Here is an 11269-nt window from a genome sequence, read left to right as displayed (position 1 = left end):
GGGGTCCTTCAGGAGGTGCTTGGCCTCAAACAGGACATTTATGGTGTTTCCCGTTACCCAGCAGAGGCTGCATGTCCCCAGGTTGGTGTTAGGCTGGAAACGAGAGGAGAAAACAAGTTGGGCAGGACTTTCTGGAAGACCAAGCCACATGGATGCACCCCGGCACACCGCACCTGCGAACCCTCCACAAGACCATGTGGAGGGGTTATGGGAGTTTTAAGATTGGAAAAGGGAGGGCACACTTCCAGTTGAAAGGAAAAATAAATTTTATGTAAACTTTTTCTATCAAGGACCTTTGGTGACTCCCATGGAAATACTCAGAATTTAAGTAGAGCCCGGGGTGTCAGCCATGACAAACCAAATTCCAGAGGAAGTAAACGACAGCATGGCTTACCTGGGAGTGAGAGAATCCAAATAAACGCACCTTGCATGTAAAAAAAGGCACACAACAACGCAAGGCTTTTGAAAAAAGCATCATTTATTTCAAAGTACAACACAAAGTTGTATTTTTGAGAAATACACATTCAATCTTGTATCTCAAGACTTGGCTATGTGCATCTCAGTTTATCTTTAAAATAAATTCAGGTATACAAATGTTACATACCTCAAGTACAAATAGCACAGAAAATGCATATGGTCTTACTGAATGTTTTTACATTCATTCTGTGTTGTTCAGCTTGACTCACATTTCTGCAATCTGCTTTTAAGCCAGGACAGCCTTATTTTAAAAAAATACTCTGTATTTTTCAGCACAAAGTCCTCATACATTTTTAAAATTAGATCTTGGCGCATAATATTGTGAAATTATAAAAAGCCAACCCTGGTAGTTTAATAAAATTGTCACATGCCAGGACTTCTGAATCAACTCAAATTATTTCTTCAGCTGTAATGTCAGATTTGTGTTCCTACAGATAAAGAATGGAAGAAAGACAGACAGGCGGTGGCAACTTGACAGCAGTTAAGGTTTCAGACGTACAGGTCTTACTGAAGTTTGTGGCCGAGTCCAGACTTTTCTCTAAAAGCAAACAGCAAATCTCATTATCATAATTGCAAGAAGGATCTGAAAGCAGCGAGTGGTACAAGCCTGCCCTGCCGAGTCTGTTTGTGAAGAGGAGGGGGGGGGGGGAGTGGGAGCTACAGCAGGAAGAGCCTTAGAAAGATGTCTCAGAAACCGGCAGATCATGATCTAGACAAGGGCCCCCTTTCTGTGTGTCTGTGCGCCTAATTTCAGTTCTCAGGAGGGAAGTGCGAATTAGACCACGGGTCAGAGCTTCTTCTTCCGATGGTGGGGCTCCATATGCGCCAGGGGTTGTAGGTCTGTCCCAGATCGTCCGCGGGGCTGGAGGCCGAAGGGGCGTGAGCAGCAGCGCTCTCGGGGCCCATGAGGCCGATGCTGGTCAGCGAGTTTGGAGTGGTGAAAGGCAGGGCGCTGCTCAGGTTGCTGGACCAGATGGAGCTGCTGAACGGAGGGGTGTACCACAGGCCGCTGGTGTTGCCAAGGACTGACTGCAAAACAGAAAACAACAGGGCGTCAGGCGGCGGCCAAGGGCTGAAGGCTCTGCTGAAACAGCGGGGCCATCGGTTCCTTTCATGTTATTTTAAAACAAACGTGTTACATGTATAACCATCCCAGAATCTGAGCAGATGACTGTGATATTTGTTGTTAATCCTCACTCGATATTTTTTCCATTGGCTTTTTTTTTTTAAAGAGTAGAGGGAAGGATAGGGGGCGGGGAGGGGGGGGGGGGAGAGGGAGAGAGAGAGAGAGAGCGAGCGAGCGAGCTAGAGATATCAACTGGTTGCCTTCCACAGTCACCCCAACCAGGGCGGCAATCGAACCCGCAGCCCAGGGACATGCCCGTGACCTGGCATTGGACCCTTGACCTTTGGTGCATGGGCTGATGCTCTAACCACTTAGCAACACTGGCCAGGGCAAGAAGGATCTGAAAGCAGCGAGCCTGCCCTGCTCGCGTCCTTGTGTGGAGATGAGAGTGGGGGGTGGGGAGCTTGGTTGTGACCTTTTAAACAAGGACTGTGTGACTAAGCCAGGGCCAAGCCCAGCCCTGCCTGTTTCCGGAGAGAAAGTTCCCTGGAGTCCAGCCGCACCATCTGCTCAGGTCCTGCCCTGGCTGCTGGGCACAGGGGCAGAGGAGAACAGGTGCGAGTGAAACCGCCCAAGGTATTGCTGCCCGTTTTAAAGCATGGCTGAGACGCTTTTAAACTTAAAGCCAAACAATGACAAGCAGAGACACGCGGTATCTATCGAGTTACAATAGATCAGTACCGACAAACCCTGCTTGTTCATTTAGCTCTCCTGAGGATGAAGACGTGGCCACAGTGGGAACATACTTTTCTATCACAATTTTGTGAAAGCTGAGACCAGTAATTATTTTCCTTAGTGAGATTGCTTTTCTAGAACATGGTTTTTGCAGAAGAATTTTACTGAAAATCGAACAAATGCACAGAAAGCTCACGTAAGGGCACATGTGCTTCTCAGAACGAAACCAATGCCACCCCCCAAAGCCTCCCCCTGGCACCCACCTGCCTGTTCTCTGTACCTCAGTTTGTCGTTTTCTTTTTGTTTTTTGTTTTGTGTGTGTGGTTTATTTTGTATTTTATTTTAAAAATATATTATTGATTTCAGAGAGGAAGAGAGAGGGAGAGAGACAGAAACATCAACGATGAGAGAGAATCACTGATCAGCTGCCTCCTGCCTGCCTCACACTGGTGATCGAACTGTAACCTCCTGGTTCCTAGGTCAATGCTCAGCCACTGAGCCATGCCGGGCTATTTTGTATTTTAGATTCCAAAGATAAGTGATATCATATGGTGGCTTTCTCTCTGAGTTATTTAACTTAGCATTCTTATCCTCGGTCCACCCATGCTGTCACAAATGTAAAATTTCATTCCTTTTTATGGCCGAGTAATATACCAGTGCATACAGACTGGTTACGTCGGACTCGAAATATGTTGTTTTGTGGTTACATTGCCATCTCCCATTTATTTATAAAACAAAAAATTCTGTCATTTTGATGTATGTACATATGTGCTTTATGTTTTTTATTTATTTACCACAAGTTACCTTCCTTTTAAATTCCTTTCCTGTATCACTGCCGTGTACGTGCTCCATGTGACGTAGGTGCTTATGTAGGTGGGTTCCGACTTACGGCGAACACCGCGTAACGTCACTAAGATGATGATCTCTGCCATAACCCGAGGACCCTCATATGTACCAATCTTTATCCATCTATTGACAGGCACTTAGGTTGCTTCCATATCTTGGCTATTGTAAATCATACTGCAATCACACACGGCCGCATATATATTTTCAAATTCGTGTTTTGGGTTTCTTCAGATAAATACCCAGATGTTGAATTGCTGGATTGTATAGCAGTTCCACTTTTAATTCTTTGAGGAACCTCCATATTGTTTACCATGGCGGCCGCACCAATTTACAATCCTTTCTCCACATCTTCACCAACACTTGTTTCTAAGATTTTTGACAGCCATTCTGACAGGTGTGTGTTAATGTGCATTTCCTTGATGGTTAGTGATGCTGAGAATATTTTCACATTATCTGTTGGCCATCTGTGTGTCTTCTTTGGAGACATGTCCCTTATGTCCTCTACCCATTTTTAAAAAAAAAATTTATTTTATTGATTTTTTACAGAGAGGAAGGGAGAGAGATAGAGAGCTAGAAACATCGATTAGAGAGTAACATTGACCAGTTGCCTCTTGCACACCCCCTACCGGGGATGTGCCCGCAACCAAGGTACATGCCCTTGACCGGAATCGAACCTGGGACCTTTCAGTTCGCAGACCGACACTCTCCCACTGAGCCAAACCGGTTTCGGCCTCTACCCATTTTTAAATTGGATATTTTTTTGGGGGTGTGTGTTAAATATATTGGGAGGGGCAAAGGTAGTTTTACATTTGTTTGTATGGAAAATACAATAATTATTTCTGTACTCACAACTGTGGACCTACTTCTGCCCCTCCCTGTGTGCGTTCTGGATGTATTTTGGACATTAACCCCTTCTCGATGGGTCCTCTCCCATCCAGCAGGTTGTCGTTTCATTTGGTTGGTTTCCTTCATGTGCAGGTACTGGGTATATCAAAGCCCGCCACTGCTGTATGGGGTTTGAGGATCTGTGAGCGGTTTAGGAGTCTGCAGCAAGCCAAGGCAGGTTGCTGGTGTGAAGGAGCCCCTGCGAGAGGTTTGGCTGAGCAGATCTGGGAGGGGTGAACCTGTTTGCCAGGCGAATGCCAGGCTGGCTGGCTGGGGGAGAGCTCAACAAAGGAACGATGTCATCTGCTAGCACTTCTGTCTCCAAAAAGAGCTGCCCTTCCCCTTTCCTTCCCCTCCCCCCTCCCCCCAGAGCCAGTCAACTGAGTTCCTCCCACTCTGTCCCTAGTGCTCTCTGAGCGGCTGCCCCTGTGGGAGTGTGGAGTGCATGCGTATCTGCACAGGCCCTCTAAGAGCCGCAGGTTTTCACAGACGTGCCCTGGGGACTCGCTTCCTGGCACTGGTCTCCACTGTGGAGCGTGCTGGCTGGACCCTCCCTCCTCAGGAGAGCCCTTGCCATTCTGTCGCCACCTCTCCCACCAGCCTGGAGGTGGCTTCCGTTCACCCTTACTCCAGGACTGTCGGCGGGTCCTCAGGGGGCTCTCAGTGCTGCTCTGTGATTTGGTTCATTCGGATGCGATGTGGGACCAGGCGAGCACACACTCACCCACTCCACCATCCTGGCCAGAAGCCTCCTCTCCCCCGGTCCTTGCCTACAGTGGCTTTACAGACACTGGTGGGCACACTGGCAGACGTGAAGACACGGAGAGACAGATAACAGCAGCACAGCCCGGCCTCCCCGCCCCCCACCGCTCTGCCGCTGTAACCGGCGGCGATGAGGAGCCGGGCACTCACCGTGGCCGTGTGGGTCGGCGAGCTGGAACTGGCCGGCCAGGAAGGGCTGGGGTCTGTCGCTGGCGATTCCCACAGGTATGAAGGGCCACTGCTAAACTCGCTCCAGCTCCTCTGCGAGGCCTGACTGCACGATCGAGATAGTCCGAGTTTGCTGAAAACTTCTGAAAGTAAGAACACAATTTCAATCCACATTCTGGTTTGTCCTGCTCCCCGAGGACAGAATGGGGCGCTCATCTGGGCACACACCGCCGCTGCCTCTTGGGACTCCTCACACCCACTCCATCAGCCCACCGCACTCCACAGAGGACGGATGTTCCCACGAACTCGGGCAACCAGCACACCATCTGAATCTTTACCCAAACCCATCCCTGGATGACAAAATGCAACTTTCTCCCAACTCAAACATTACAGTCACAGCTAGCGAACGCTCTCATGATGCTCTCTACTTCTGTGCGAGAAAACACGAGGTGCCCCAGAACAGCCAGGAGCCACCTTTCAGACACAGGATCCTTCCTGAGGTTCTGAAGTAATGGCTGCGGAGCACACCCCACGGGGCTCCCAGCACCGCCGTTCCAGGGCCCTCTGGGCTGAGAGGAGGGGGGGGACCCTTCCTGGAGCCTGTGCTGGGCCCCAAGCATCTGTCCAAACAGCACGGACAGACCCACTTCCCCAGGTCAGCGGTTGATGTCTATTGGTGCCTGGCAGCAGGCACAAAGAAACGCATCTTTTAGAAAATGTCTAATGACAATAACCACGCTTTCCTCCCCCTCAGTGTTTCTCCACACATAAAACTAGCCTTCCTTCTCCTTGCCCGCAGCCTTATCAGTTACAGGTCCGGCGTTAGACACTTACCCCCCGTTAGGTTAAAGGAATTCCCAAAGGCGGAGAACGAGTTGAGGGGTGTGAAGTCGGGGCTGCTGGGGTTGCTGACGGGACTCCACAAACCCGAGCTGCATGTTTCAAGAGGAAAAAACGCAACACAAACGGATGAGGGCCAGCAGAACAGTCATTAGGCATGGCTTCACAGAGGGACCTGCTTCCCCTGGGCGCTCCCGTGTTCACACACACAGGAGGGGAGGGTTGAAAAACCTCTCTCCCACAGAGGAGTGCGGCCCAGAGCGGTCAGAGCGCCGCCTCCTCCTCACAGTGAGAGCCTGCTGGCCGGTGTGGCTCAGCTGGCCGGTGTCATCCTGTGCACCCAAAGGTGGCTGGTTTGATTCTGGGTCAGGGCACATGCCCAGGTTACAAGGAGGCAACCAATGGCTGTTACTTTCTCTTTCTGCCTCCCCTTCTTCCCTCCTTCCCTCCCTCAGATCAATAAAAACATTAAAAAAAGAAAAGAAAAAAAGATGAGGGTCTGAATGAAAGCAAATTCTGCAGTAAAAAGAAATCTATTTCTTTAGGGTTACTACCGTGTTTCCCCAAAAATAAGACATCCTCCGAAAATAAGACCTAGCGCATGGAAAGATAAGACACCCCCTGAAAATAAGACCTAGAGCAACTTTGGGAGAAAAAATTAATATAAGACACTGTCTTATTTTCGGGGAAACAGGGTACTTGGTAGAGAAAGATTTAAAATGCAGGACTCATTCCCTTTAGTGCCAAGCAGGTAGAATTGGTTCTGCCGCTGACAGCCTTTACCATGACTGTCGCTGTCATCAGTTATCTGAGGAGACAAACCGAGGCCCTTAGCTGCATGCCCCCAGGTGCTCCGAGTCAAGGAGGAGGCATGTCCACTAACTTAGTGTGAGTTATCCACCAAGTATTTGCTGCAGTTTCCTTCCTCCCAATTCCATTTCTGTCCTTCTATATCTAACTATCAGGTCACATCCTTTCCTAGGCGGCCGTGATAACGCAGAAGGATGAGGACGGATTTAAATTGGGGACATAAGCCTCCTCTCCCTTGGTCAGGGGAGCTGTGGGGGGAGCACAGCAGCCGGGCTGTCTGCTTCCACCCGAGACAAAGCCCCCGGAGCCTGGACCGCTCCTGACAAACGCCTGCTTGTAATCTAGGGGAGAAATGCCTGGAACCCATGTATGGACAGCCGCTAACCTGACTTGAGATCCCGGCCCCTCCTTCTCACGAGTCAGAAGGGTCTACCGTACCTGTCTGAGCCATCGCTGTCACCAGGAGTGTGTGCAATGCCAAGGCTGCTGGAAAAATCTGTTTTGCTTGAAGAGACTTTAGCAAAGCCATTCCCCCCTGTAAGAATGGACTGTGTCAATCGCGGGCGAACGGCCAAAGGCCATCCCCCCAGCCCGGCCCGGAGGCGGCCTCCGTGCAGGCGCTCACCGGGGCTCTTGTCGTAGCCGGCCGTGACGGCAGCAAAGGTGGGGTTGCCGTTCTTGCCAGGCAGGGAGGCTGCTTTTGTCAGTTTGTTTTTGCTTCCACTGGGCTGCTTGGCTTTTGGGTCGCTGGAGAAGCAAAGGCAGAATCATTAACTCCTCACCAGCACTGCTGCTGGAGGCCTGGAGGCGCACTGTCTCAGCTGTGGGGTCAGACGGAACGTAAGAAAGTTGTGGGGGAAGGTAAGAAAGTACAGGTCCGTCCAAGAGAGGCCAGGTTCACAATGTAGGGACCGGAGACTGCTGTAGAGAGGGCACGAGGAAGGGAGCCATTGGGCAGCGAACAGGAGTGGAAGCGGTCCTGGCAGGTGACCGCACATGACAAACTGGTTCTTACAGAGCATCTTCCAGTCAGGACAGCTACGGAGCTCATGGGGACGGCCCAGGCAGGTGGCTGCCCCAGACTCAGTGGATGCTGCAAAACAGGGGTGGGGACAGGCCCTGTCTGTGCTTGTTGGGAGGGTGACACGCAGTGACAGTTGTGCGGTGCTGAGAACAGTGCAGGTGCAAGGGAAGAACTGATAGGCAGTGACAGTGACCACTGAGGTCACTTTCCCCTTAAAGGCAAACACAAGTGTGGCTGTGCTCTGGTGAGAAGCACCAGCTGGTGCCCACTCCCTGTCAGGAGGCTGCCTGAGTGCGCACGTCCCCTACTACAGCTGACCTGCTTAAGATCCTGCCCCTTTCACTGCTGAGCTAACTGCCATAAGAGCAAAATAAATGGGCCACAAAGCCATTTCCTCAACTCACAGATGCACACCAGAGGCCCGGGGCACGGAATCGTGCGTCGTGGGGTCCCTCAGCGTGGCCTGCAGGCATCGGGCCGGAACCGGCTCTCTGATAGCCCTTGAGAGGCCCCAGATTGTGAGGGTGCAGACCCGGCTGAGGACCCCAATGGTGCACGGATCCATCACCGGGGCTCTAGTAATTCTGTAAGTTAAATGATGCGTTTCCAGGCGATGGGTTATAAAAGCCCAGGGATGGAAGGCAGCCAGGGAACCGCCCCAGGGCAGGGGCGAGCTGTGGACAGATGCAGGAAGAAAGACAGGACAGCAGTCTGTGGCCACAGATGTTTACACAGAATGGGAGTGAGCGCAGGTTTCTGGAGCAATTCCCTGTTGGAGGGCGAGGAAGCGACCGGCGAACCCACCTGCTGGAGCTGCTGTTCAGGATGCTGCTGTAGCTGCCCCGCGACGCAAGCGGGCACGGTGCCGCCGGGGGAGACGGAGAGGCAGGTGTTGGTGAGGTCTGGCGTTGTTTTAAGAAAATGTCTGCATTGAAGGTTTGCAGAGAAAGTTTATAAAGACTATCGGTAGCTGGAAAGTAAAAAAAAAAAAAAAAAAAAAGGTCGCATTAATATGCTATCTTTACTCTTCAAAATCAGTTTCTTTTGGTGTTCATCTGATACTATGCAGAACTCAAGTGCTCCTACAAAGAAAAACGTAATTAACCTTTCCGTGTGCTCTGTCCAGAGGTTTAAAGAAAACAGGGAGGTAGCGTCTCTGCAGTAAGAGTCCCGGAAGCACCAGTGAGGCCCGCCTCTGCCGAGCTGTGCAGGACCTCCTGCCAGGCCTGCTCTTCCTCCCGCCTCCCGGGTCCTTCAGGACGGACGGCAGGTGGAATCGCTGCGGGGGGCCTAGAGTCTCTGTGCTTCCATACAGGCTGCCCACTGTGGCAGGTGCAGAGCCCAGGGCACCCCCCAGCTCAGCACACAATACCCTAGTGAGGTGCTGTTCCTGGTCCTGGTTTATAAGCATACAAACTCCTAATATCTTCCTGCTGCCCTCTAGGGTAATGTCTACACAGCTATTTAAAAAAGTTTAAAACAAAAATTGTCATGAAATAATACTTCTGCACTCACTAAATGGAAACACATACAACACCTTTATTAGAAAAAGGTATCACCACTTCTGATCAAGACGGTGGAGTAAACATCATGCTCACTTGCCTCCTCCCATGACTACATCAAAATTACAACTACATTAGAAATAGTAAAAGAAGCCGAAACCGGTTTGGCTCAGTGGATAGAGCGTCAGTCTGCAAACTGAAAGGTCCCAGGTTCGATTCCAGTCAAGGACATGTACATTGGTTGTTTCTATCCCTCTCCCTTACTCTCTGTTAAAAATCAATAAAGTGTGTGTGTGTATTTATCTATCTATCTATCTATCTATCTATCTATCTATCTATCTATCACAAAAGTAACAAATGCTTGTGGCTGTGTACAAACAGACAGACAAAAAGAAATAGTAAAAGAAGAATGGACAAGGCCCAAAGTGAGTAGAGGGAAAAAACAAGGATCGGAACAAAAATAAAAAATGTCTAAAAGAGTAGGGGAAAAAAATCAAAGAAACCAAGAACTGTATTTTTTGTAAAGAAAAACAAAATAAATTTTTAGACGAACTCATCAGGAAAAAAATGAAAGGACTCAAATAAATAAAATCAGAAATGAAAGAGAAGTGACAGCTGAGGCTCAGAAATACAAAGGGCTGTAAGAAAACACCACGGCCCAGCCAGTTTGGCTCAGTGGACAGAGCGTCGGCCTGCAGACCAAGGGTCTCGGGTTCTATTCCGGTCAAGGGTACGTATCTTGGTTGCAGGTTCCTTCCCAGCCTAGGCTCTGGTCAGGGCACGTGCAGGAGGCAACCAGTCAATGTGTCTCTCTCTGTCTTTTCCTCTCTTCCACTCTCCCTAAAATCAATGGGAAAATATCCTCAGGTGAGTATTAAAAAAAAAAAAAAAAAAAGACCAATTATGTGCCAACAAAGGACAACCTAGATGGAATGGATATATTCCTAGAAACATGCAATCTTCCAAAACCGAATCAGGAAGAAACAAAAAATCTAAACATACTGATAACCACCAACAAAACTGAATCAGTAATAAGAAAAACTCCCAACAAAAAGTCCTGGACCGGATGGTTTCAGAGGTGAATTTTACCAAACGTTCAAAGAACTAACACTTCTCCTTGAACAATTCCCAATAATAGAAGAGGAGGGATGACTCACTAGCTCAACTTACGAAGCCAGCATTATCCTAATTCCAAAACCAGGTAAAGACACTACAAATAGAGAAAAATCATAGGCCAATAGAATGGAAGGCTATACCATGCTCATAGATAGAATTATCACCATCATTAAAATGTTCGTATTATGCAAAGCAATCTAAAGATTCAATGCAATCCCTATCAAAATACCAGCGGCATTTTTCATAGAACTAGAACAAATAATCTTAAAATTTACATGGAACCACCAAAGACCCTGAATAGCCAAAGCAATCTTGATAAAAAACAAACTTAGAGAAATCATGCTACCTGATACAAACAGCATAATACTAGCATAAAACATAGATCAATAGAACAGAATAGAAAGCCCAGAAGTAAACTCACACTTATATTGTCAATCTATGACAAAAGAGGCAAGAAAGTACAATGGGTAAAGAGTCTCTTTAATAAGTGGTATTTGGGAAAGTGGAGAGATACATGGAAAAAAATGAAACCAAACTACTTTCTTACACTATATATAAGAATGAATTCAAAATGGATTACAGACTCAAATGTTTCAGATCCGAGACCATTAAAATTTCTAGAAGAAAATGTAGGCAGTAAACTGTGATATCAGTCTCAGCAATTTTTTTTTTTTTTGAAATGTTTCCTTGGGCAAAGGAAACACAACTAAAAATAAACAACTGGGATTACATCAAACTAAACATTTTCTGCAGTTAATGAAACCATCAACAAAATGAAAGGACAACTTATTGAATGGGAAAAGGTATCTGCTAATGATACATCTGGTAAGAGTCAATACCCAAAATATGTAAGAAACTTGCACAACTTAACACTGAAAAACTAGATTAAAAAATGGGCAGAGGACCTGAATAGACACTTCTCCAAAGAGGACACACAGATGGCCAATGGACATATGAAAAAATGCTCAATCAATATCACTAATCGTCTGGCAAATGTAAACTAAAAGCACGAGATACTACCTCACATCTATCAGAATG

General features: G+C 48.1%; 1 protein-coding gene across 2 annotated transcripts in view; it reads right to left on the bottom strand.

Moving 5' to 3' along the window:
• Positions 1-457: 457 nt before the first annotated feature.
• TMEM131 (transmembrane protein 131) overlaps positions 458-11269 on the bottom strand; it is a 161187-nt gene continuing 150375 nt past the window's right edge. Inside the window, exons 36-41 of one of the 2 annotated variants that reach the window (XM_084900319.1) lie at positions 8418-8583; positions 7215-7336; positions 7028-7124; positions 5774-5871; positions 4922-5079; positions 458-1506 (exon numbers count right to left, since the gene is read on the bottom strand). In XM_084900319.1, the coding sequence (XP_084756445.1) occupies positions 1228-1506; positions 4922-5079; positions 5774-5871; positions 7028-7124; positions 7215-7336; positions 8418-8583 (920 nt within the window). In that variant the 3' untranslated portion in view covers positions 458-1227. Of the gene's footprint in view, positions 1507-4921; positions 5083-5773; positions 5872-7027; positions 7125-7214; positions 7337-8417; positions 8584-11269 lie in introns of both variants that reach the window. The other variant, XM_084900318.1, reaches the window with a different exon arrangement.

This window comes from Pipistrellus hanaki (assembly GCF_964339955.1).
Source record: "Pipistrellus hanaki genome assembly, chromosome: 12".
In the NCBI taxonomy this organism is placed as follows: Eukaryota; Metazoa; Chordata; class Mammalia; order Chiroptera; family Vespertilionidae; genus Pipistrellus; species Pipistrellus hanaki.
The sequence above is the reverse complement of the archived record's forward strand: the minus strand, read 5'-3'. Positions and strand labels throughout refer to the sequence as shown.